The 26,628-nt window shown below is 40.6% G+C and overlaps 1 protein-coding gene across 7 annotated transcripts in view; it reads left to right on the top strand.

Annotated features, from left to right (window-relative positions):
- The window catches only part of ncor1 (nuclear receptor corepressor 1), an 89,078-nt gene extending 62,658 nt beyond the window's left edge, over positions 1-26,420 (top strand). The window contains exons 18-47 of one of the 7 annotated variants that reach the window (XM_053486031.1): positions 445-581; positions 823-919; positions 2,656-3,070; positions 3,264-3,387; positions 3,913-4,102; positions 5,508-5,669; positions 9,775-9,938; positions 10,191-10,305; positions 10,719-10,814; positions 11,188-11,279; positions 11,468-11,627; positions 11,832-11,951; positions 12,043-12,126; positions 12,235-12,458; positions 12,707-12,992; positions 13,504-13,707; positions 15,045-15,248; positions 15,937-16,086; positions 18,728-18,931; positions 19,050-19,185; positions 19,284-19,696; positions 19,972-20,103; positions 20,385-20,497; positions 20,603-20,835; positions 21,056-21,202; positions 21,589-21,707; positions 22,243-22,296; positions 23,385-23,579; positions 23,877-24,047; positions 24,166-26,420. In XM_053486031.1, the coding sequence (XP_053342006.1) occupies positions 445-581; positions 823-919; positions 2,656-3,070; positions 3,264-3,387; positions 3,913-4,102; positions 5,508-5,669; positions 9,775-9,938; positions 10,191-10,305; positions 10,719-10,814; positions 11,188-11,279; positions 11,468-11,627; positions 11,832-11,951; positions 12,043-12,126; positions 12,235-12,458; positions 12,707-12,992; positions 13,504-13,707; positions 15,045-15,248; positions 15,937-16,086; positions 18,728-18,931; positions 19,050-19,185; positions 19,284-19,696; positions 19,972-20,103; positions 20,385-20,497; positions 20,603-20,835; positions 21,056-21,202; positions 21,589-21,707; positions 22,243-22,296; positions 23,385-23,579; positions 23,877-24,047; positions 24,166-24,365 (5,141 nt within the window). In that variant the 3' untranslated portion in view covers positions 24,366-26,420. Of the gene's footprint in view, positions 1-444; positions 582-822; positions 920-2,655; positions 3,071-3,263; positions 3,499-3,912; positions 4,103-5,507; positions 5,670-9,774; positions 9,939-10,190; positions 10,306-10,718; positions 10,815-11,187; positions 11,280-11,467; positions 11,628-11,831; positions 11,952-12,042; positions 12,127-12,234; positions 12,459-12,706; positions 12,993-13,503; positions 13,708-15,044; positions 15,249-15,936; positions 16,087-18,727; positions 18,932-19,049; positions 19,186-19,280; positions 19,697-19,971; positions 20,104-20,384; positions 20,498-20,602; positions 20,836-21,055; positions 21,203-21,588; positions 21,708-22,242; positions 22,297-23,384; positions 23,589-23,876; positions 24,048-24,165 lie in introns of all 7 variants that reach the window. The other 6 variants (XM_053486029.1, XM_053486028.1, XM_053486026.1 and 3 more) reach the window with 6 other exon arrangements.
- The last annotated feature ends 208 nt before the right edge of the window (positions 26,421-26,628 follow it).

The following is a 26,628-nucleotide window of genomic DNA, read 5'->3' as shown; positions in this document are numbered from 1 at the left end:
GAGTTGCTTTCGTTTCATTTTGTTGTTGCCACTGTCGTTGAAATCGTGTCTCTGGCTTACAAAGGAAAATTAAAAAATAAATCTCCTGTCACTTTGTCACTCGCTAGAGAGAAAGCAGGGTTAATCAGGCTTTACCTCCTCCGTGCCGAAGGTAACGCGTCCACTTCGGCCAAGCTGATTGGCGACTTAACCTCACCACAGGGTGCTCAGGACAGGGTATTGCAGTAACTACTGACCATTAGACTTGAGGTCAGAAGGGTTCGGAAGAGGTGGTGATTTGAGGACATGCTGCATGTGTCGATCAGCTGTGTTCTGGCCTCTAGATTTTGGGAATCACCCCAGGAACGTAAAACAAGAATCCAGTTAATTCGAGGAAGTCACTGCTTTAACGTAACCGGTTTTGGCTTCACTCTTTTCATGCATAGTGTTTTCTTTCTTCTGCAGGGCTGGTCGAGCATGGCAGGAACTGGTCAGCCATCGCTAAAATGGTGGGTACCAAGAGTGAAGCTCAGTGCAAGAACTTCTACTTCAACTACAAGAGGCGGCACAACCTGGACGACCTGCTGCCTCCGCCCAAACAGGTACGCTCTCTGCTTCAAGCCTGAGGATTGGATTTTAATCAGTGTGAAGTAGTTCTTGTTTTTTTGTTTTTAATCCGGGTTTCCTTCTGCCTTTTGAAATACAACACTACTGTATGTGAATAGCCGACACTCTAGATTGCCTCAGGCGTAAATGCAATAGGCTTTGTCGTAAACTATATATTCACTACTTTTGAAGTAATAACTTTTTTGAAATGAGTATAACAGGATTATTTTGTAACAGGCATCCAGGCGCTTGCGTGAGCGAGATGCATCTCAGAGCGACAGTGTGGCCACGGCTTCCGCTGACGATGATGAAGAGAACCCAGACGACAGTGAAGGTGAGAGCAGAAACCAACACAAACCAGCAAAGCTGGTGAATAACACAAGGTGACGTTGAAAAGCCCTCCCCCCCTTTTTTTTCTTTTTTTTTTTTTTAAGCGCACAGAAACGAAGGGCAAATCCGGCGCACACGAGACAGTCGAATCGGGAACAAGCGAGTAGAAAGAGATAGAGAGAAAGGAGGATGAGTGGATGAGAGAAAGGATCTGGAGTAAATCTCAGTGCCAGGCTTGCTCTTATATAAGTGTACTTTGGCTTTAAAGACTCTAGAAAGCTTACTGTTGGGAACACAGTGTTCCTGCTTTACTCGTTTGATCTGTTGGGATACCTCTCTCTCTCTCTCTCTCTCTCCTTATCCTTCTTACTACCATATTTTTTTAACTCTCCTACACCTCTTTCCACACTGCCCTAATTTAATGTTTTCCAGTGTCCTATGCTCTCCTCTTTGGTCTACCTTTCCATCTGTCCCATTCAGCTGTCCTCCCTCTCTCTCTCTCTCTCTCTCTCCCCCTCTCTCTCTCTCTCTCTCTCACCCAGTGTAAAATAGCTGCAAATCCTTGTGGCTTTGTGTTATTCCATAATGTACCAGGGTGAGTCAAATTATCCGCTCTCTAGCTTTAGAATCTATTTGAATTAACTTTTCTAAAAGTCAAATACATTATTTTCCGACATAATCCCCTCCCCTTATAATCTTTCTCCATCTGTCAACAAGCTTTCATATTCTCCTATATTAGGAAATGTTCAAGGCTGTCTTCACTTCTTCATCAGAAGTGAATCTTCGTCCTCAGAGGGCTGCTTCCAGGTAGAGCAAACGGGTAAAAGTCCAATAAAGCGAGAACAGGACTGTGGAAGGATACTTTAACACCTCAGAATGAGGTTTGGTTTAGACTAGTTTCAGCTTTAGCTTCTTAATAAGCGTCTCGCTGTAACGAGCACTGTTGATTGTTCAACCTTTTTCCTGATAATTTTCCAATTCTGGCCTGTGAGAATCCCAGAAAAACTGTAAGCATCAATTTTCCACTTTACTCTTGTACTCTTTCTCGGTCATGGATTGATGGTTTCCGTTCCATACTCTGGTCTTTTACTCTCAGGCTCATAGCGATGAATCCATGTCTCATCACCAGAAACGATTCTCGTTAAAAAACTTTCACCTTCCTTATAGTATCGGTCCAAATTTTGTTTCCGGTTGCCTTGGCAGTTGTCCTCTCTTATCGCATTCATAAATCTCCTCTTTGGTCTTCCTCTAGACCTCCTGCCTGGCAGTTCCAACCTTAGCATCCTTCTACCGATATAATAATATTATCTCTCTTCCACATGTCCAAACCTCCTCAACCTGACTTCATCGCCAATACATCTAACATGGGTTGTCCCTCTGATGGACTCTTGACCCTTGATCCTATCCATCCTTGTCACTCCCAGAGAACACCTTCATCTCTGCTACAGTACTTCAACTTTCCCTTCTGTCTTTTCTTCAGTGCCACTCTCTCCAAGCCATAGAGCATCGCTGGTCTCGCCACTATTATATTAATATAACCAGAGTGCTGATAATTTTTGACTCACCCTCATACATTGGTTGATTGATTTAAAAAAAAAAAAATAAAAATGATTTCTTTCCACATTAAGCTTAAGACATTTATCATGCACCGAACTGTTGGAAAACTTCACCATCTCAGGTTAAATCAGTCCAAACGTGAAGTTGTTTTTAATCGCTCTGAATGTTTTCGTTCTCGTCCAGGTGCAGAGAACACTTCAGACACGGAGAGCGCGCCGTCTCCCTCTCAGCCAGACACGTCCAAGCCCTCGGAGTCCCAACCCCAAGCCCCAGATCAAGAAGCTACCGCCCCCAAAGCATCTAACGCGGACGCCAAAGCTCAGGAGCCCTTCAACGAGCTGCAGGTAAAGCTGGAAAAAAGTCCCGAAGGAGCAGCGGTGGACGAATCCATGGTTAAGGACGAGGTCCAGCTGCAACCTAAGAGCGAACCTCAGGACACAGAGACAGCAGGAGGAGGAGGAGACCGGGATTTGCAGGTAAAGACCGAGCCAGAGTTGAGGGAGAGAGAGAAGCAGAGCGAGCAGCCGCATTCCGACAACGACTCAAGTGCCACCTGCAGCGCCGACGAAGACGTTGAGGCAGAGCCAGACAGACAGAGGTGAGACAGTCGAATAGTCACGGGGTATTGTAACATGTAATATAGTGCACTATAAAACAAATGGGATGTTTATTGAATTAAACACCTCTCACACTATAACGAAGTACCTGCAGTATCAAGAGAAGAGATGGTAAAAAACATAAAGTCTGTTATGTCGGAATTAGTTTTATTTCGTGTTTGTTTCACCTTTAAGGTTGTTCTCTCTGGAGAAACCGTCGATTCTCGCCGGCTCTGGATCAGTCGTGGTGTCCTCCAGCAAGCAGGCTCCGCTCAGCATGCAGCAGCTCCAGCAGCGTGCCGCCACCATCCCGCCCATGGTCAGTCCCCCTAGTTCCCTCCTTCACTTCTCTAGCAGCTCTGCCGCCCTGGCCAGGCCCAGGGACTGGGAGAGGCTTGGGCACAGAGCCTCGCCCCGGCCGCCTCGCCACGTGAGTCCAGACAGTACTTTGACGCAGAAAAGAAACAGAGAAAATTCCAATCAGTTTTTAATCATCGAAATCCTGTGATCTGGAACAATTTGAATCTTTTTTTTTTTTTTTTTTTGTCCACAAATGAATTGATGGCAGGCTTGATTTTCTGCATCAGTGTGGATTCTCTCTGAATCTCTAACAGTGATTTGCTTGACTATTACTGCTGTATCTGAATCATCGCTGCTTCTGCTGTAATCTAATCCAATCTAATCAGACTGCAATGTTAGCAGGGTAGTGTGCGTCCTGGGGTCACTGTGATTTTTGAACAGGGATGCAGTTTGGTACAGAAATGGTCTCAATATCGCTTTCCTGAATTGAATATTATTATTGAAAGTTACAAATTAAAGATTTTATTTTATTCCCTCCCCTTAGGTTGCAGGTCCGTTTGGGACGGCTGGTGTTCCTGTAGGAGCTCCTCTGAGCGGCTTAACCATGTTCCAGCACCAGATCAAAGCAGTGCACGAGTCTGCGCACATGGAGGACAACCAGAGACAAGAGGCCGGAGAGATGGAGCGTAGGCCGCGCTTCATCACACGCAGCCCCACCGTTCTCGACCGAGATGGTGAGAGAGATTGTGAAGGAGCTAGATAGAGGAATTTAAAAGAAATTTGATCAGTAGCACTTTTAAAACCTTTATTTCTTTTTGCCTTTATGTTTTTTTTTATTTGCTTATCATAATACTGGATAGTGCAGATCATTTGCATCAACCAGGGGTGTGCTTTTTAAATCTTGCTGTTCAGCGCTAGCACACACAAGGACATGTTATTATCTTGGGAAATTGGCCAAAAACATTAAATACTGTCCCTTTGCCAGTTTTCTTTGTGATACCTTAAGATTTTCTGTTTTCCTGAGAAGACCATAGATAAGTGTTTTTTAAAAAAAGGGGAGAGATAATTTTGGGGTAAATGCTGCTGTAATGTGGAGCTGTTCAAAGATGAAGTGATAAATTGCAGAGGTGCGAGTGGGCGTCTCGGGTGTCGATTTGTCCGATTTAATGTTTTCTTGGTTGTCTGACTCAGTCTTGGTCAGTTCTGTTTCGAAAAACTGGGCCAAGCCAAAGAGAAGAAAAGTTTGTTGTTTTTATTCTAGTTACAGAAAAAAAATTATGAAACCGTTCTTGAGACACACACACACACACACACACACACACACACACACACACACACACACACACACCTTGTTTAGTATCTTTATAAGAACCTTGCCCTGACATCATTATCATTCTAGCTAATTAATCCTTTCCTAATGAGGACCAGCCCTATGCCCCATCTGTTAGATATTGGGGATTTTCAACCAAGATGTACATCTAAAAAAAAAAAACAACTAAAAAAAATGCCACTGATACACTGAGAAAATCCGGTACATTGTGTATTAGTCCACAGCACTTTTTTTTTTCCATCCCTTTTTTTTTTGGACTGCTAAAGGCTGTGTGGTGTCTCTTTTTGCTTTCCCAGACTTATTTAGGGTGGAGGAAAGCATGTCTTTCTGATTGTGGAATGATGGTCAGGGCTTTCCAGGGCTGTGAGAGCAGAACAAGAGCCAAAATAAGAGTCGGGGAGGGAACCGGGGAAAGGCTGCCGTTTTAAAAAAAAAAAAAAAAAAAAAAAAAACAAGGGCAGACAGAAGCAGTGAACCAGAGGAAACATCGGGGCAGGCTCTCGCATAGCACAGTGCCCATTAGCCAAAGTGCTCCAGTTATTCAGGCTTTTCTCGCCATTTATACGAGTCAGGTCAGCGCTGAGGCTTTTTTTTTTTTTTTAATATGGTTTCAGTGTCGCTGGTGATTTCTGCTTCTTAGATCACGCATCAATGGATATCGTAGAGCTTCTTCTAAGGTTTGCGTCACACTAAGGACCACAGCGATTCGCCTCTTTACTGTCTTTCTGATTCTCACGTAGTCATGCACAGATTTTATTTTATTTTTTTCATGACGCGCACGTCTCACCTTCTGCCCTCTCATGTCGCAGGTAAGCCACTTACCTACATGTCGTACGATATAAAGCTGATGGAGCAGGAGGCTCACGCTGCAGGAAGACCAGGTTCACCCTACAGACTGTCCCCTCGAGAGCCAAGCAAAGCATCACCCCAACCTGAGCCTAACAACCCTGCCCGCTACAGCATCCCACCAGGTAAACACCACGCCACGCATCCTTACCTTCACTACACATGGTCCCTCTGAAAAGTCATGAGAAGGAGCATGATTTCATGTTTATAATGAAAAAAAGTCTTTGCCTTTGAAAGACGTGAATCAGTTTTTAATTAGTGGTGAACAGAAATGGTCACCACTAACTTGTTGAAAACGTTCCATGACGTTTCGCACAACAATAAATGGATTAAAAAAAAAATCTGGTATAAAAAGGATAATATACTTCAATGTGCTGTTGTTATTGAATATTTAACTCCTAGGTAACTATCGCTCCTTTTTTATGTTTCTTAATTTTCATGCCTTGTGTTTTATTCCTTAATTACTATATTATAATTCCAGCTAATACAAGCCAATAATAACACAGATTCTTTAAAGAGAGAAACTTGAGAATCTTGTCATTTGATGATGAAATATGCGCAAAGCCAGTTTTTTTCTTCTTCTTCTTTTAAACCATTTAGAACCCACCCTTATGATGTAATTATTCGCATCTCATATTAGTGGAAATTCTGAAACGAACAACAGCCTTGGCTGTTATTTATTTATTTTTTTTCAGTTCTGTCAGCTCCACCAAAGTGATTCATCTTTTTATATTCTTGTCTCCGTTATGTATAATTTATCGGCAGGCAGCAGACTTCAGAGGTTATGTTTCACTTCAATGTAAGGTACAAGGTATATGAATTAATTAAAAGTTAATAATTTAGTGGCTCGGTGCAGCTTTTTGTTACTTGAGTCACATGTCATGGAGTGAGCAATTTTTTATTTTTTTAATCATGTCTGTGACTAGCGCATAACACACACACACACACACACACACGCACACGCACACACACACTCAGACCCACACGTGCAAATCTCCTGTCCTTTTAGCATGTTCTTCTGCTTTTAACAGGTCGCCGTGAAAAAGTACGTCAATCTCTGCTACGGTACAAACCTGAATCGTATCAGCCTCTTGAAAAGGGCAACAGAAATTCTCTGGCAGAACTCGGTACTCATGGTCTGGCCTTTTCTTTTTGGCAGAAAGCTGTTAGAATATAAATAAAACCATAAAAAAACCTATTAGATAAGGCAGTAAACAGAACATCCTGGCCATAATGCATCGTTCTTCAAAGTAAACATGATGTGCCGGCTTGAAGGACGTGTACTACCTACAGTCCTGAGCTTCAATGCTAATTACTACTAAAATGTTTTCCCCATTTAAAAGCTAAAACCCGAGCTAAGAGCTTTCTTTTACAACCTATTTACAAAACAACTTGATAGTGAAGGAGAGGAGGATAGTGTTACAGCAGATCATGTTCACAATGAGCATGGACCAAAGGTTCAGCAGTTCATCCGTTTAACCCAGTAATGTGTGAGAAATGTTTAAATTTAATACTCAGAAGAGCTTAATCTCTAATTACTTGTATGATTTAAATTTGGTTCCGATCGAGCGATCTGATTGGACTACAAGTGGTGATAATGGACGATAACAGCACTGTAATCTTTAACTATATATGTATCACTTCACATCCTAATAACTGTAAATTACATTAACTTTTTCACATGCGTGTGTGAAAACATGTCAGTACGGTCCGCCACACTGAGAAGAGAGCAGCCGTCTGGCCCAAGAACACATTCTAAAGCAATTACAGAAGATAAAAAAAGCACATCTGGATAACTTTGTCATCATAAACACCACTTTGTGTTTCGAGTCGCCCCTGAGCCATCCGTGATCCGTGTTACTTTATTTACAGCTAAAAAGTTCGTAACACAAGGCTGGATTCAGAATCGCTCTGATCAAGGGCACTGTTTGATGCGTATATCAATGTATCACACCCTGAATAGTGCACTAGCTTTCCATTTATTGCTATGAGCTAATATGCTAAAGCAGAACAAGTGGAAACATAATAAGAAACTTGGTGATCCTGAGATGTGCAGGATTGTCCACAACCTCCATGTTTTATTCTCCTCACTTTTTTGTCTACTTAGTACCTGTAAGAACATTAAACTATTTTCAGCCCTGTTGCTACACTTACTGTCGGTCGCCATGTGTTGGCACACTATCGGATTCAAGGTCGTAGGGCATCGTGCTTTATTCAGCAGTACAGTGCGATATTGCCTAAATATAATGACCAGCACTTTTCTATTAAAAATTATCACATCTTGGTGCCATGTGATCGCTGAGATGTACTGTAGGTGGTCGTGAGCCGCAGGTTTTTTGTACTTTTGTGTATGGAATGGAAAAGTGTTACCTAAACAGTGAGCTACTTCGAACAACATCATTAATAAAATCAAATTATCAAATAATAAAAACAAGATTTATCTGGCTTTATACTTAAAAGCATTATTAATATTTTTTTTAATTGTTTATCAGATAATTAATAACATTTCACGAGCAACTTAACAAAAATGAAATGCTTGCATTCTCATTATCCTTTTTTTTAATTATTATTATTATTATTATTATTTTTATTGAGCGTATACAATTTTCAGTGATTTACATTCTGAAAAGAGGGACATATATGGTGGATGTTCACTTTATTTAGTTATAACAATAAAGTCTTAATTTTATTTTTATAAGTTACTGTTTAAGTGATTGTGTTGTGAATTAAGTATTTAAATATGAATTTCACCCAAATTGCCGTGTATTCTTGTTGATGTGCTTCTATTGAAATTCACAATAGTTATACTATTTCTCCTTCAAAGTCTCAAAGTTAATGTCTTTTTCCCATTTATTATTGACGTACTTTGTGAAATGGATGAACTTAAACCGTCTGGATATAAATCCCATATTTAACTTCTAAAACTTCTTTCAGCACTAGATTGTTTGGGTAAGTTTAAGTAAGTTGGCCAAAATGATGACATAATTATAAATACTTTTAAAATACGTCTTGCTTTTCCGAGACATATTTTTTACAACTGAAGTTGGGAAATCTTCTGGTCGTCCCTTATCTGTTATTGAATAAAATGTTGTTCTTTTAGTTTTCCATCTTTTTAATCTACGGTCCAATTCATTAGGCCTAAAATGAGCTGCATAAGCACACCATCCCAATTATCCTCAATTTATCTTCAAATTTATATTCCTTCCTAACCAAGTTCCAAACTTTAGGTTGATTTATTCATGGATTTTGCATGCTGTTTAAGAAATAATTAGGACATTTCAGGGTCTTTCCACCTGGCATGGTGGAATCTCAGTTGCACATATTCATCAATGGCCCTACTTGAGCTGAGTACATACAGCCTATTAAATGTGATACTGTCCTACCTCCTTTCGTCTTTTGGGAGTTGAAAAGTTTCAGAATCCAACTGACTTTTCCTCCTGCCAAATGAACATGGAAATAATTTTATCCCACTCTGAGACTTTTTGCAGGCAGAGCTTGAAACAAGCAAAAAAAAAAAAAGAAAAAAAAGGGAGGCTTGGCAGAATGTTCATGTTTACAGATTGAATATTTTAAGTAATGCTCATGAAAAGGTTGGAGTTTATCTGACTCAGTTTATCTGATTTTATTTAGTCATAAGAGGGTTTAATTAATCTTTTGCACATGTAGAAAACTTCTAGCTATCAGTACATCTAAATATTTCAGTATAGTTGGTCCAGTTTTAGGTTTAGGTGTCATGGATCTTTCTTTTTTTTTTTTTTTTTTTTTTAACATCCAGCCTATTTCCAAAAATTATCCAGAAACACTTTCCTCTTAAATTGTCACTTTTAGTTACACTACAAGGATGTAAATTGCATTTAATTCTGTGTTTTGTTTTGATATTGTCCAGAAGGTACGTTTTTCGATTTCTGTTTAGAATAATAAGTATCAACTAGGTGATTATTCTCCTGTGTTCCCCTGTAATGCATGGTAATGCATTAGTTTGTTGTTTTGGACTTAGACTTGTGGATGCTACTGAACGCTACTCTGCTGCAGTGGGTTAGCAGCAGATTGTATTTAGGTGATGTTATCAGAGTGCTCATGTGTCTTCGGGTCAGTACGTGTTCTTGATCCTATCGCTCCACGGAGGAGCTGGAGTTCATCTAAGATCTCCCGTTCTCTAGAAAGCGTACACTACTTTGTGCCACTGTGCTCATCCTTTAATCCCTCCTCATTGTCCTCCTGTCCTTACAGTCCTGCAGCCCGCTCCTAACCAGGTGGTCCAGAACCTCTCGGAGGGAATGCGTGTGCCATTCGCCCGCCACAGGACCGCGAACATTCCATCCCCGCCTCCGCTCATCCCGACGTCCAAACAATCGGACAAGCCCACCTTCATCCAGGGAGGATCCATTTTACAGGTAAGTCTGATTATAAATATACTTTATAATTAACCCAGAAATCATTTTAAAAAGCACCGTTATTATTAATTTGCTTGGTCCTGCATTTGATACGCCAAAATGTGCTGCTAAATAAATTGCACTGTGTTTTTATATATATATAGATAGATAGATAGATAGATAGATAGATAGATATGTGTGTGTATATATCTTTTTTATTTTTTATTTTATTTTCCTGGTTAATATAATACCTGTGTGTTTCTACTCATGTAGGGAACGCCAGGCACGTATCTGCCCTCACACACTCATGCCATGTATGAGGGAGTTAAGAGCGCTGGAGGATCCATCTCTCTGGGACTGCCAAGACAACAGGACCCTGCCAAACCTGGTGAGAGAGAGCACATGGGGCAGAGGCCAAGTGTTCTTTAGTTTTGGAATGGTAGATTATTAAAAAAGCAATTGATACCATTTAAAATAAGAATAAAAATAAGAATATTATTTCTGGTTAGTGCTCATGAATTAGTACTGCATTGATTCTTTGATTTTCCTTTTTACATGTTTGTCTTTTAATCAGGTAATGATTTAATTTAAGTCAAAAATAATTTTTATTTCTTATACTTCTGTATTACATATTACATCACCCCTATTAAAGTTTTTAGTTTAAGGCACATTATATTAATATAACCCTCATTAATTATTAATAAATTAATCTATACATAGTGCAGGTGACATAATTTCAGTATATACATAGAGGAATTCAGTGTTGACGAATCAGGTGTCTTTCTCTCTTTTCCTCATCAGTGTCCTACATAAAGCAGGAGGAATGTTCACCCCGTGGGCAAAGTGCTCAGGCTGAAGGGCTTCTCTCCAGGGCGCAGTATGAAGGAATAGTCCGAGGTGAGACACACACACGCACACACACACAAGACACCCATGAAATATTCATTCATATTCCTACAGGAAGTTTTTTTAATTGACCATTGTGATGGAATATTTAACCTTAAGCCTTAACTAATTAACAGACGATTAACTAAAATTCCAAACGCTCGCATTGCATTTAAATGATGTACTGTACTTTAGTTATTTGTTTAAAAAGAAGCCCTGAGCCATCTTCTCTCTTGTCCTCTTTCGTACAGAATTCATGCCTTGTGGCTGCTAATGCATATTTAAGAAAGCTTCATACGCATTACGTCATGAAATGAATAAACTCCATATGTGGCACTAATGGATCAGCCAGGTCCTAAATTCTTTTTTGTGTCTTTTCCCGCAGGAGCGCCGATGCCTACCATCCAGGATCTGGCAAGAGCATCTACTGGAAAAGGCCCTGAGGCACACTCCTTAAGAGCAGGATCCATCACACATGTACATACTCTTGATAATACATCATGATCATACATTGATTTAAAACAGGCCTGTTTTAAAGTCTCAGTCATCTGAATTCACTTGTACCGTGTATATAGATTGTTTCACTAATAATCTGAGGTCATGCTTGGTGCTAGATGTTGAAATATTAAAATAATTATCGTTGTTTTTGTTATTTCCCTGAGCAGGGCACTCCAGCTCTTCCACAGTCCAGCATACCGGCAGAAATGCTAAAGGTCAAGCTGACTGCTGAGGACCTGAGCAGCCCAGAGAAGGGCCGAGGAGAGCCACTGCCTAAAGGCCACGTCATCTACGAGGGCAAGAGTGGTCACATCCTGTCGTTTGATGGTACGACACTTTACAAAACCTGCAACTTTTAAAAAGTATTTAAGTGGAAAGGGAAAGGAGTGACTGGTGACAGTGCTGAATTTATTATTATTATTTTTTTTTGTAAAAAAAGTATTTAAAAAAGCAGCATAAAAATGTAAATAGACTTGAATCACTTGAAACGTCTGATTTGATTATAAAGGAGTGGTTTTCTTCTGTCCACAGGCATTAAGAACCCCAGAGAAGGTACTAGAAGCCCCAGGACGGGATATGAGTTAAAACGCACACACGAGATGATGGAGGGAGCCAGAGGACATCCTGGAAGGGAGGCCACACCTTTTGAAGGTAATGATGTCATGGTTACACAGACAGCAAACTCTTTCAGAATTAAAGTTCCAGGTTAACATTAATAAGTGCATTGTGTCTTTTTTCCTAGGTCTGATTAGCAGGGCGTTGCCTAGAGATGGCTCACACCCCGACTCCAAAGAGCGGTCCATACTCTCAGGATCCATTATGCAAGGTCTGTGGAGAGATAAACCTGTGCCGAATGAAAATATGATAACTTTAGGTTTTTAGAATTAAAAGCATTTAATGGAGTAATGCTAAATTATTTATTTTCGTACAAAAGGGACACCTCGAACCTCCACTGACGCTTTTGACGAGGCCAAGTATGGTAAACAGATCAAGAGGGAAAGTCCACCAATCCGCTCCTACGAAGGGGGAATCACCAAAGGCAAGCCGTACGAGGGCGTGAACACCATTAAAGAGATGGGACGCTCTATTCATGAGATCCCTCGCAAGGAAGTACCCGACAACCGCAAGACCCCCGTCTTGGAAGCATCTATTTCTCAAGTGAGTGTCAGTGTTGACAAAATAAGTTAAGGGATGGGTATAGTAACATGAGCTTCCCATTATTTTAGTGTTAAGATTCCTAAAAGTTAGGGCTGCCTGCATCTATAAGCGGCTAAGGACATTTTGCTAACACATAGTGGCTGGTTATATCCAGGATCTGGTTAAAAGACAAAATACAAAAACACATTCTCGTTGAGTAGGCCAAAAAGTTACATAATGGTGCCTTTTTGCAAATATTTTTCTTTCAGGGCATCCCTCTGAAGTATGAGAGCGGTGGCGCCAGCCAGTCGGCCATCAAGCACAATGTTAAGTCCCTTCTCACCAGCCCGGGGAAACTGGACGACTCCAAAGTACAAGAGCGCATGCGACACGCATCAGTCGTCAGCTCCACTTCAGTGCTGCGCTCCACACACCAGGAGGCAAGCAAGGCTCAGCTCAGCCCAGGGATGTACGAGGACGCGAATGCCCGCAGGACCCCCAACTATACCAGCGGCTCCATTTCCAGAGGATCACCCCTGCTGCGGGCACAAGAGGGTACGACACCTACTTTCTTTCTCTTTTAACTTCTTAAGGGTGCACATTACTATTACAATATTTATTTATTTATTTATTTATCGCACTTTTTTGGCCTGATTGTGTGTATGTGTATAAATATATGTTAAAATATGCTTAAAATAGTTTAATATGCTTAAATAAATGTTAATGCACCATTTTGTTTATAATAGTAACCTGCTTCATAAACATATTGTTTGACAGTAGCTAGAGCTGTTTTTTTTTTTTTTTTTTTTACATTAATACATAATGTCCCCTTTAATGCTGCCACTTCTATCATACTGATCAATATTCCATTTCACACAGAATCTAAATGCCTTTTAAATTTCTTCTTGCTGATGCGTTTTTCACATATTTTCTCCATTAATGCCTCATTTCAAATAGCCATCTGCTGCATTCTTCCTTTTGGATTAACACTATAAAAGTACCACACTGATTGCTGATGCCCTTTTGTTTTTTGTTTTTTTTTTAATGTTTTTTTTTTTTTTAACAGGGGGCATAACGTCCGGGAAGCCTGTGTCCCACGAGAGAAAGAGCACGCTCACCCCAACCCAGAGAGACAGCAACCCGGCCAAGTCTCCTGTATCCGGAGGTGAGCCGCTGGCCTCTCACAGCCCCTACGACCAGGTGTACCGTACCGTACCGTCAGGTGTAACTCACCTGCCCCCTCATTTGGATCCTAACATTTTCCACACAGGTAACTCTCTCTCTCTCTCTCTCTCTCTCTCTCTCACTCACACACACACACACAGACACACACACTCCTATATGGCCATAACCACTTGCTATTAGAATCTGTTATAGATAGACAGGTGTGTTACATGATGTATTACACATTATACTGCAATTTTCTTAATAACAGTTGAATAACAAGAGACATTTAAACCAAAAAAAAACTTTTTTAGAGGAACAGTTGCAAAATATTTAGTATATAATTTAACATTACAACAACTTAACATTACTGATGGTTCTCCATTGTCTTTGACAGCTTTCTTTGTAAAACTAGTAAGATTTATCTTGTGTTTATCATGTTATTTATCAGAAGGATATTTGATGTATCAATGGTTCTTAACATGTGTGTTTTGCACCCCCCAGTGGGCAACAGAGATAGTGCGCCATTTCAGAGGATTTTTCTCCCCCCACTATAAAATTATTTTTTTAAAGTATTGTACATCTTTATTTAAATAATCCTAATGGTGACTAAACGGTCACATTTTTTTAACATTTTTTTTTTTTTTTTTTTAACCAAGTTGAGTAGAAAAGGTCAGCCATTATCTGATTAGCTGCAGCCATTAGCTGAGTTGTGGTGTTGCTCACAGGCTTAATGGTTGTGAGGTTTGAAATCACAACAATCTTACTTACCACTAGGCCAGAGTCTTCTCTAATCCACTACTACCTCCTTGACCTACTGGTCCATCAGTATTATAATCAGCCTTTTTTTCTCTCTAATTAGTAGTGTCTGGGAAGCAAATAATCACTTGTTTTAAATTGCAGTTTTTTCTGTACAAACTTGTCGTAGACCCATGAAAGAAGTGTCAAATCCCGAGGCCTATGGATTGGGGTCCTATGACTTTTCTAAGGGTGATGGGACCCAAAGAAAAAAACCCATAGACCTAACATTCAGTCCGACTTTGACGGATTCTTGCGCAGAGCAAGAATTTTGTAGAAACTTAAAATTTTCCACATTGGAAAAAAAACAAATCCGCAAGAGGGTATAGGTTGTACTCCAAATTTGCCCCATTGACATATATTATGGTAATAATTCAGTCTCTCAGGATCATTGTGAAACTGTCAAGTCACGCCTTAGCAACCACCTTAAACCATCTCAGCAACTTTTCCCGTAGACTGTTCTTTAAAAGGCCCGAATTTTGCCACAGCAAGCACTACTCACATTTCCTTCAGAAAAATTCTCATCTGAAAATATACCTGTCTAGTTAATAATGTTTTTTTTTTTTTTATTATTATTTTTTTTTAATCAAATATACTGTTCGACAGTGTTATTTATTTTTCTATCTTTGTTCTTCTTCTCCTTAGCGCCCTACATGTTTGCACGACAGCCGTCCCCCACCGGCTACCACAACACATACCAACTGTACACCATGGAGAACACGCGCCAGACGATCCTGAATGACTACATCACCTCGCAGCAAATGCACGTCATCCCTCGAGCCGAGGTCACCAGAGGCCTGTCACCCAGAGAGCAGCAGATCGCCATCCCGTACGCTGCTGGAGCCAGAGGTGAGGCGGGTGGGGCGTATATGTGTACTGGGAGGATTTTGTCATTTCTGTAGATGTCGTGCTCGTGTGAACTAGTGGCCTTTTTCAGACGATCAGAAGCAAATGACCTTAAGGACGAAAGAAAGGAAAAAGAAATAACAGTGAATGAATTCAGGGCCGAAGCTGCTCTTCGTACTGTAGCAGGGCTGGTTTTCCGTAATAGGGAGGAAAACAAAACAAAAAGGCATTCATTTTTATACTTTTATAATGTTTTGAATGTTATGAATCACAAAAAAAAAATTGTGTAGTATAATATAGGCATTTATATAAAAATTTATAACTTAATTGCATTTACACAAAATATGGGTGCAGTTGCTCAAGTGTTTGGTTGATACGCTGCCTAAACCACTATTCCACACTGCACTGTAACTAACCACTAACTAACCAGCACTTGTGTTTGATTTAATGAGGTAATGTGTTCTGATCAGCTTTCAACCCTAACCTTATATCTAATCAGTAAAACTTCATTTGGTATCAGTCAGTGTGTAGTGTAGTTTATTGTTCTTTCCAAACTGAAAGTCTGATCCTAGTGCAACAGCTGCAGTACTGTAGAAGCTCGTAGAAGCTTCTGGCTCTCGAGTGCAAAGTGAAGTGTGAGTCCTGGTTGTGGTTGCTTACCCTTTGGTCCCTTTGCTTCTGTCTGCAAAAGGTATAATTGATCTAGCCCAGATGCCTCCCACCATCCTGTTGCCTCACCCTGGGGGAACAGGTTCCCCTAGCTTGGACCGCATCACGTACCTCCCTGGACCTCAACCCCCTTTTCCTCCTAGGGTTTTCAACCCAGCCTCCATATCTCCAGGTGAGGACCCCCAAACCCTGTCCCTTCCTCAGATCCCCTGCTGTGTCTGTAGCGCCTGACCACCTAGGTCACCTTCCATCTGCTGTTTTTCTGCTCTTCCCCTCCTGACTGCTCCTGCTCACCTGCACCTCTTCCTGAAAAACGAGCTTCACACTTCACCTGGTCTATACTCAGCTCGATTACTCACTTCATAATAACTGAGTGGTATAAGGTGATTTTAATTATTATTATTATTTTTTTTTTTTTAGGGCGGGGCTGCAGCATTTCTCTAAAGGTTTTTTTCCTTACACCACGTGTCTGTGGTTAACTTAGTGGTGGCTAGTATACAGGTTAAAATTGGATACTTGTAAGAATCGCATATGTGGGTTTCCACAAAACAGCATAAAAACTTTTTTAGGATTAAGTCGTTTTGAGGTGTGTCTTAGCATCAGAAATCTGAAAAGACTAGGGTAAAGTTTCACCCTAGTTAAACAGCAAGACATAATAAAATAAAAATAAATAATAATCATCATAATGTTAGTCTTTCGGCTGCTCCCGTCGAGGGGTCGCCACAGCAGACCATTGGATCTGCACAAAAATTTGGCACAGGTTTTTACGCCGGATCCTTTTCTATTTTCTCCAGGCTTGGGACCAGCACTGCATCCAGTGGCTGGGGTTTGGGCGTTGGCTGGGAATCGAACCCAATAATAATAATAATAATAAAAATAATTAATTCAATTTCATCCAGAACATGAACAATGCTCATAATAAATTGCAACAGTTGCAACTAAAGTGTAATTAACCATCTACTGTATTAATTGTCCAGTTATGAAAAACTTGTACGGGGCTTGATATGATCAAGACAAAGTTTTTTTTACAAATGAAAATATTGACAGGATGGTTCCGCTTTTTTGTTTGTTTAGTTTAAGTGATGTGCCTGGGAGAAACGGTGTTTTACATTTTGAATTTAGATATTTTTCTAACCTAGAGTTATTCTGTACAATCCTCTTATACCGTGTGATGCCAGCATGCCACAGCTCCCAGACAGCTGGGTAAACAACTGATATGCAACAGCGTAGTGTTTTGCCAATGTAAATTACATGATATCTTTAAAAATATTTACAAAATATGCTTTATTCTAAAACAGGCTTGGTGTTGGATCATTTTGCCAAAATGTACATTATTGTAAGTGTTTTGAGCACTTTTGAGGAAGGCTAAGCTCTGATGTTTGGTGTACAGATCAGATCTAAATAGACAGAATGGATTTGTTAGGGCGTAAATTCACTGGAAGTCCAGGGACGTCCGTATGGTAGTAGTACAATTTTGCCTCTATCTTCACCACTAACAACCACACTAGACTCAAAATGTAATTATTTGAAGTGATTTGGATGGGTGTAAGATGGTGTTCAGTGTGCTTTTTTAGTTTCAGAGTTTCTGTAGGTTTCAGTACTTTCTCTGTGAGAAAATTGTGGTATTGATGGTCTGAGGGTTTCATGTGGCTTCCTCAGCTGGTTTCTGGCAATAGTGAGATGCTCACTTAATGAGGTTTATCGTCACAGCGATTTCCGCTTCTCTCTCTCTCTCTCTCTCTCTTTCTCTTTCTCAGCTGTTTTGCAGAATTCATTCCACTTCAAAAAAAGTTTTGTCTCTTATGAAGTGTGATCTAACAGCTTAAAATGTTCTTTTGTGCCTTCAGAACACTGTGACATAATCTTCTAAGTAGGGGGGGGGGGGGGGGGTGTGGGAGAAACTCCATTTGTTTTTGTTTGTTTTCCCCCTGAGGGTTGCTGAAACTTTTCATCTTGCGTTGAATTGAATTATATACTGTGTGTATATATATATATATATATATATATATATATATATATATATATATATATATACACACACAGTAATATATATATACACACAGTATATAGATAGATAGATAAATAGATAGATATAAATATAGATATTAGATTGAATTTTTTTTTTTTAGATGTAGGCCTAGAACTTATTAACTTTTTATTGATATATAAAGTTGATTTAGATTATATTTGCATTATAACTTTAAGAATATCAGTATTTCTAAGTAGCGTGAGGGTAAGGAGATTGAGCTTTGCTACATTTTTCGGGATGATGCAGGACGTGAAATTATTTTCTCTCAGACATTGTGCAGTAGGAATAGCTATTGTTAGTGACGAACACATTCGCGAGTGGTAGATTTTTAGTTTCTAAGAATAAATTGTGATCGGACGCTGGAATCCCGAGACATCATGAAATGTTTGTAGGCCATTTTAACTAAATGAACCTAAGTTTAAAAAGTTTAAGGAATATTTTATTTATAGTACACTCTGAAGTAATTCATATGTAAAGTCATTTAAAGTGAAAGAAATAACATTCCAGTTACTTTCTAGCTGCTAAATGCCTTTCTCACAAGGGCTCCTGCTTTTCATCTTGCATTTCAGCAGTGTCTTGTGATCTACTTTGTGCCTTAATCGATGCTGTGACATTGTCAACTTTCCCCAGCTTGGCTTAACAGCAAGGAAACGCTCGTTTTTCATTTCAGTAAAATGCTAAGGGACTCTAAAATGCTTATGGTTTTCTGTCCTATGTTCCTTTTTGTGTGTGTGCGTGCCCGTGTGTGTGTGTGTTTGTTTGTGTGTGTGTTTCTATCTCATAGGACACTCTGCACATCTCGCAGCCAGCATGGAGAGGGAAAGAGAACGGGAAAGAGAACGAGAAAGGGAGCGCGATCGTGAACACAGAGAACGAGAGAAAGAGAGGGAGAAGGAACGAGAGAGGGAGAGAGAGAGGGAACGAGAGAGGGAGCGGGAACGTGAGCGCGAGCGTATGGCAGCCGCTAGCGAGTACATCCGTACATCAGGTGAGGCCAAGCAGCTTAATGGTTATTGGTAGCATCATGTCTGACAGACCGCACATTAGATTTCTTTATGCAGTTTCTTTTTTCGAGTGGTTGAAATATTTCCGTGTGTGTTTGTCAGCTCAAGAGCAGCCTGGCAGACCCGGTAGCCGTGGTTTCCTACGTTCCCCGTCCCCCTCAATGAGGCCCCAGGAGAGTGTAGTCCAGCAGAGGCCCAGCATCTTCCAGGGCACAAAGAGTGTCATCACACCTCTGATGTACGCTCCACATTACATACAAACACACTTTAAAAAAAAAAAAAAAAATTTAACAGCACCAAATTTATACTGTATGGTGTTTTTCGACCCCCGAGCAGGCAGATGCCCCCTGCACCGGCCACCGCACAGACTTCGTCCCGCTACAACACGGCGGCAGATGCGCTGGCTGCACTGGTGGACGCCGCTGCTTCCGCACCCCAGATGGATGTCGCGAAGGTCAAAGAGGGTAAACACGAGGGCGTCGGTGCCCGTGACGACGAGGTTAGCCCCTCGCGAGCCATGTCACTTCCTGCTGGGAAGGCATCACTTTCTGTATATCCAGACGGAGGCGCGACGAGCGGCAAAGATAAACCGCCTCCAACCAAGTCTCGCATCGAGGAAGAGCTGCGCACGCTCGGCAAGACTACCATTACCGCGGCCAGCTTCATCGACGTCATCATCACCCGTCAGATCGCGTCTGAAAAAGACTCGCGCGAGAGGGGCTCCCAGAGCTCGGACTCCTCAGGAAGCTGTAAGTGGGACATCACTCATTCAATCTGTTGTATATCTTTGACCTTTTCTGTAGTATGTGAATGCGTGCAAAAATTGGTGAATTTAAATGTAAATGATATTGATAATGATTTTATTGATATGAAGAGGAAATAGAAATTAATCTATATAGCGTGTTTGTCAGACTCTGGGATTCTTTACAGGACAAGATGAAGGTTATTAGTTAGATTTAACGTTCAGTTAACTCACATGTGCCAGATTGTAAAGTTTTAACCCTGCGTATGTGCTGGTGCGTAGTGTCTTCGAGTCGTTACGATGGACAGAGCAGTGGAGCCATCGAGGTGATTAGCCCGGCAAGTTCTCCGGCTCAGAGAGAGGAGAAGAACGACCGGTCCTTCTCCTCAGAGAAGAGCTCTCAGCCAGCCCCAGGTGAAAATATAATCATAGTAGATTTAGACTGTGTACACTACAGAATGATGCCTGACGGTTTCTTGGACATACCCATGTTAAAAAATTTTTTAGGTGACTTTATAGACATCCAGGCAAAGAAGAAACTGTTTGTCTGTATTTATTTACTGCTTTTAGGCAAATATTTTCAAGAAGCTACGATGCACGACTGGTTCCACAAGCAGGATAATGTATTACAGGCGCCATATCGTTTGAATGGATTGAATGGAAAACTTATGTCCCTCTCTCTCTGCCCGTCACAGGCCCCGTTAGAGGATTCGATATCGCTCGCTACAGGCAGCAGGTGGAATCGGGCCCTCCAGCAGCGCCACCTCCACAGACCCACCGGGTCATGACCCTGGCTGATCACATCTCGGTAACCTGAAAACTAAACCATCATGCCTCAGACATTCCTGCAAACTTTAATTATATATATATATTTTTATTAACGCAAAAAAATCTGTCTCTTTCTCCCTTGCAGCATATCATAACCCAGGACTTTGCCAAGAATCAGGACCCTCCCCCTTCTTCCAGCGCTTCTTCCGCCTCTTCCTCAATCTCTTCTACATTCCAAAACTCCGGAGTATTAGGCAGCAGCTCTCGCTCCAAAGTGACAAATCGATACAGTCCGGAGAATCCCATCAACCCCGCCCACCATCAGAAACCAGCCAGTCGAGTGTCCCCCGAGAACGCCTTGGAGAAATCCAGATCCAGGTACTGCTTTAGTGCCATATAGATGCTTTTAATAAGGCAGGTGATGAGCATTTATGCCCTATTAATTTATTTACTGTGCATGTACTGTCAACTCCAGTGTGGTTAAAAAGAAAAAAACTCTCAGATCAGCCACATTAATATCGTACTAGTAAACTCAAACTCTGATCTCAAATCTGCAGCGTGTTTGAAATCTGTTTCTCTCGCCATGTGCGTCACTCAGGCCAGGTAAATCCCCTGAACGTGCCGGTGGCCGGGCCGCTGAGAGTTATGAGCCCATCTCCCCACCACAAAACTACTCGGGGCTGGAGAAACAAGAGAACAGTCTGCTTCAGGGCCAGAGGCGTGACCAGGACCTTTCAGAGCAGAGGTAAGCCTGCACGCCACTATAAAGATCACAATCGAAATACTGCTAAACCACTGCAACGTAACCACTGCAACTTATTTATTCTCTGTGTGATTCAGAGCCATTCTGTTAACACCTAGCCTTTTTAAAAAAAAAAATATTTTAAAGTTATATAAAGTTTGAGACATACAGTTGCTTGAAAGGAAGTGATTGGAGAAGGATATGCGACATGTAGAAAACTGATTGATGGACAATCTTTATAAATCACAGCACTGTAATCCCTTCCCTATCACGCCTGCCTGGCATTTTTAGTGGAAACTTGGCTTATTCTCAAACATTCCCCACACTCCTGTTTCGATCTAATAACCCGTTTTAACCTGCATCCCTCTCTGCCCTTTCTCTGGTGTCAGAACGGACTCGCGCTCCCCAGGCAGCGGCAACTATTTGCCTGCTTTCTTCACCAAGCTCGAGAGCACGTCCCCCATGGTGATGTCCAAGAAACAGGAGATCTTCCGCAAGTCTGAAGTTGGTAAGGACCGTTCTTCATCAGAGTTTAGCTTACCTGTGAGCCTGTTTCAGGAGTATTTTCCCCCTCATGCCTCAATTTTTTTTAGTTAGCCAGGACATGATAATTATTTTATATTTTACATGATTTTGAATCCGACCCAACATGGCTTTTAAATCCCTGTTAAAATTATACCAGAAGATAAAGCAAAGTTAAGCAGAATAGTTTGGTATCCACTTAAATGAGTTAAAGTTTATATGCATTGTATTTTACTATACTTTATCATCTAAGCATGATTATGATTATGGTCAAGTCTTTGAAGGTTATGTATTTATAATAGTTGTGACATGAGCAGAAATGCACAACCTATAGTTAAAAAAGTTTGTTTATTTTACCATCTGCCCCCTGCTGGCTGGTTCATTAAATTTGGGAGCAAAACTTGTACATTTGATTACTCCAGAGCTAATAGCAGAGATTTGCTATAGAAATTATCTAAATTTCTCAAGGAAGTATTAGTATTTTTTTAAATCCTTAACATTTCTCTTTCTTTATTTTTCAGGTAATACACAGCCAGGCACGGAGATCTTTAATTTACCAGCAGTAACAACCTCAAGTGAGTAGTTTTGCCTTAGTGGGTATTTTTCTCCCTATTGATAGACCAATTTAAATAATATACAGTCAGATCCATAAATTATGGAACAAAGGTTTTTTTTTTTGCCAATTGTTCTCTGTAGATCATCATTCAATGAATTTGAAATGAAACACTCAAAATGTCAGCGAATCCACGATTTTCCAGTGTAATTCAAGATCTTTGATTTAAAAAGAGATAGAGTTAACCCATCTGGAATTACAGCCAAAAAAATCCTCCTTTTTGAGGTTTATAAATAATGTATATACATCTACATATTTTTATTTTAAAATGGGGTATGTGTATAAAATTCCTGAATGGTTAATGCCACACTTGTTAGACTGCTTAAAGTGGAAATTATTTTACATCTTGAGTGTTTAATTTTAAAATCAGTGTGGTGGTGTACAGAGACTAAGTCTTTAAAATAATAATAATAATAATAATAATTGATTTTAAAAAAGGAAAAAAGGGTGTTGTTCCAAAATTTATGGACCTTGGTGTATATACTTCATGTAATAGTTAAGCCGACACTATTAACTAGCGGTTAGCACTGTGAGCTCACACCTCCAGGGTTGTGGGTTCGAATTCCGCCTTCGGTCTGTGTGTAAGAGGTTTGTCTGTGTGGGGTTTTTTTTTTCTTCCTTTTCTCCCCTGGGCACTCTGGCTGCTTTCCAGAGACCATACACACATACATTGTAAACTATCTGATGGTTCCAAATTACCTAAAGTGTATGAATGTGGGTGCATGTACTCCAGGGTGTACACTGTCTTGTGCGTTGGTCCCCCGTGACTCCATACAGAGGACATGTTAATGATAATCACTTTGTTTTACTTCTGGTTTTCTTCATGGTACATGAGCTATGTATTTTCTTTAAAGCTAAATTATTTCTTTCTTGCTTCCATAAGTCTCCCTTCAATAGCATCAATATAACAATAACTGCTTAACTATTTCCGTCTGTTGTGGTACTGAGTTAGATGTTTATATTATATAACAATAAATAAAAGTTTATACGTGAGAATATACTGTAACTGCTAAAATTCTATCTAAATGCCTTTCCTCTCACCCTTCCCAGGTAATGTGAACCTTCGGAACCACTCCTACAGTGACCCAGCCAGCAACCTCGGTCTAGAGGACATCATCCGTAAGGCTCTGATGGGGAGCGTAGATGATAGACAGGATGAGCAGACACAACAAGCTCAGTCTGTTTCTTCAGCAGCAGGAAATAACTCTGAGGGGCGACAGGAGGCTAATCCGTCTCCCAGCACAGGTAGATATTGTAAGGAAAATGCACACACACGCACGCACACACGCACCAGTTCATCATTTCATGTACATATCCACTCTCTGTTCTCATTAATCTTAATTAATCATGTTTTCTCACTCGAGTCGATAACTAAGTGTAAAGTATTTTTTTAGTAATATAAAATTTTTTTGAAAGTCCTGTTTTGATGTAAATACCCCTTAAATCATGACTGCCTTAATATTTAAACTGAGCTTATTGTGCAATACTATGTGCATGTTTATGCTTTTTATAGTTTAACATGCATCTCTTTTCCCACATCAGCGAAGCAGAAGCTCCAGAGCAAAGCCAGCAGCAGGAAGTCCAAGTCGCCCAACCCGGGCCAGGGATACACAGGTGGGGAGCGACCCTCTTCTGTCTCCTCTGTACATTCTGAAGGAGAGTATCACAGACAGGCTCCCAGCTGGGCTTGGGAAGATCGGCCCTCATCTACAGGCGAGTTCTTTTCATAAACATAAGCAACCACATTCCAGACTCTGAAGCATTTTTCTGTTGTTTTTACAAGGTCGTTGTAAAAACCTGACTGAACCGCCTGTGTCTCTCTGTCCTTCAGGTCCAATGCAGTTCCCGTACAACCCTCTGACCATGCGCATGTTGAGCAGCACACCTCCCACCTCCATGGCCTGCCCATCTCCCTCCATGCAGTCCCAGCAGCAGCCAGGGGGAGGAGCCAGTGCGCCGACTCGTGCCTGGGAGAGGGAGCCGCCGCTGCTCTCAGAGCAGTACGAAACCCTCTCGGACAGTGACGACTGAGCCGGTCCTCGAACCCCGACCCTTTCGACCTCCCTCTGACCCCTCCCTTCCCCGGACCCCAGGGTCACCGAGAACCGTGTCCCTGTCAGGGCGGCCCAGCTAATACACATCCTGCTCAGTGCTAACTTTGAGTAGGGATTGCCTGGGGGGGGGGTGGCGCTTCTGGTGCTTTCATTTCCTCTTGTGCTTGTAGAAAGCGTTGCGAGAGAGCCACGGCCTGGTCGTTCCAGGATAAAAGAAACCGTGCCCAGAAGCTTTATTGCGCTTGTCTGTGAATGAGCAAACACAAAATGTCAAAATGAAAAGAGGATGAAGAACTTGAAATATTAAGACTTCACACTTGTTAAATTTCTGTAAAGAAATAGTTTGTCTTCAAAAAAAAAAGAAAGAAAAATTTATGTAAATAGAGTAACCTTTTGCAGTGTAAAATGTTTTTGTTTTTTTCTCAGACTTTTTTTTTGTGTTTTATTATTACTTTTTAAATCAGATCCCTGCTGGTTTAAGAATATAGAGAAAGTTCTTGGTCTCAATGTGAAAAGTCTTGAATCGTTTCCCCAGCCTCTGACGGCAGGCGTGATCTTGAACCGATAAGAGCTGAAGCACCAAGGAAGAGAGCGTATAAATCACACAGCATGTCTCCGTAGCATTGGAGGCACCAGGGTCACCACAGATTCTATAAACGCGCATTCAACCTGTTACACGGAGTGCATGATTTGAGTTCATATGAACAAGTTGAGAACACTGGTGTCGGAGCCGGACGATTCTTCAGTAAAAGAAGAAATACGAGCTGAATGTTTTTTTTTCTTTCTTTTTGTCTTTTTGTTTTTACCCCGTCCTAAATATATGGATTTTTTTTTTGTCGCTCTGTGGTGAACCTCTAGTTGTGAGAGAGGAAACCCGCCATGGTTCTGGTGTCTGCTTCAGAGTGTGGCTCTGTGTGGTCGCTAGCAAGTGCTCGATGTTCTGCTGTTCTTTCTCCTTTATTTCTCTGCCAGAGGAACACCAGAGGAAGCTGTTTGACTTTGGAGAGGTTCTTGGTTCCCTTCACTTGGAGGAGAAATCAAACTGTGATCTTCCTCTTTCTCTACGTCCTTTTTTTTTTTTTTTTTTACGATGCTGAAGTAAATGCTGATCTATCTACCCGGGGAAAAAGAAGAAAAAAAAAAGGAGAAAAAAAAAAGCTTCTGTTTGTCATAACTCTGCACCACTGTTGCACTTTTTGTTTTTGGCTTACTAACTTTTGACATGCGTACTACCTGTATCTAAGTTATTGGAGCTTCTGCAGAGGTTTGGACTCTTCAGCCTTATTCACAGTTTTGCAATAATCCTTCAACAGTTTTTTTTTTTTTTTCTTCAAACCTTGCCACCGTTTCCTGTCTTGTCTTGACACTTGATCTTCGCTCTAGTCTATGGTACAGTAAGGCTGTTCGAGTTGCTGCTTTGTAGTGGTGGCTTTCACCTATAAATCACCATAATGTAACAGACAATAAGCTCAGTTTCAGTTATCTGCACAAGTATAGCTGTATTTTCTATGGCAAGACCCTAAAAAGTTTCAATCCGTAGTGCAATTTCTTTTTTTTTCCCTTTTTTTCGCTTTGCTCAAGTAACTAAAACCTGTCTGTTTTATTTTTTATTTTGTTATATTTAATTAATTTCACTTCTGAAATATGAAAAAAAAAAAAGCCCTAGAGCTCATGTTGAGATTTCATTCCATCATTCTCAACATTGTTGTTATTCATCCTTTTTAATGGGATGCAAAGTGTTTACATGGCATTGACAAAAAAAGACAAAAAAAAAACGGTGATGAAACTTGAATCTTAAGAAAAAGAAAGTCGCTCATTGCATCAGTTAGTCTATTTTTTTAGTACAACACCATGCAGTGGTAACTTTTTCTTTTTTCTTTTGTCCTTTTGGAATTGAGACTTGAAATAACCCGTGTATCCCATGTTGTTGGAAAGCAATGTTTGTATCGCACAATGTCTCTTAAGTAGCCAATTACAAAATTTTCAGACCAATCAATAAAGTGGATTAGCGCTCCACCTTTCTGAAAATTTACCTCCTGTCTCCTTTGACTTTTATTTTTTTAGGGGTTTGTCTCATGGTGCATGTTTCTAATGTCTACGCAAAAACAAACATAAACAAAAAGGACTCACCTGTCACCTTGTCCAAGTCTGCTCACCTTTTATTAAAAAACAACACCTTATTTAGTTATTTAAATTTAATTGTTAGTTATAATCAAACTGTTAAATCTGGTGGCTGCAAC

Source organism: Clarias gariepinus, chromosome 24, assembly GCF_024256425.1.
Source record: "Clarias gariepinus isolate MV-2021 ecotype Netherlands chromosome 24, CGAR_prim_01v2, whole genome shotgun sequence".
Taxonomy (NCBI): Eukaryota; Metazoa; Chordata; class Actinopteri; order Siluriformes; family Clariidae; genus Clarias; species Clarias gariepinus.
This window is presented reverse-complemented; position numbering and strand designations above follow the sequence as displayed.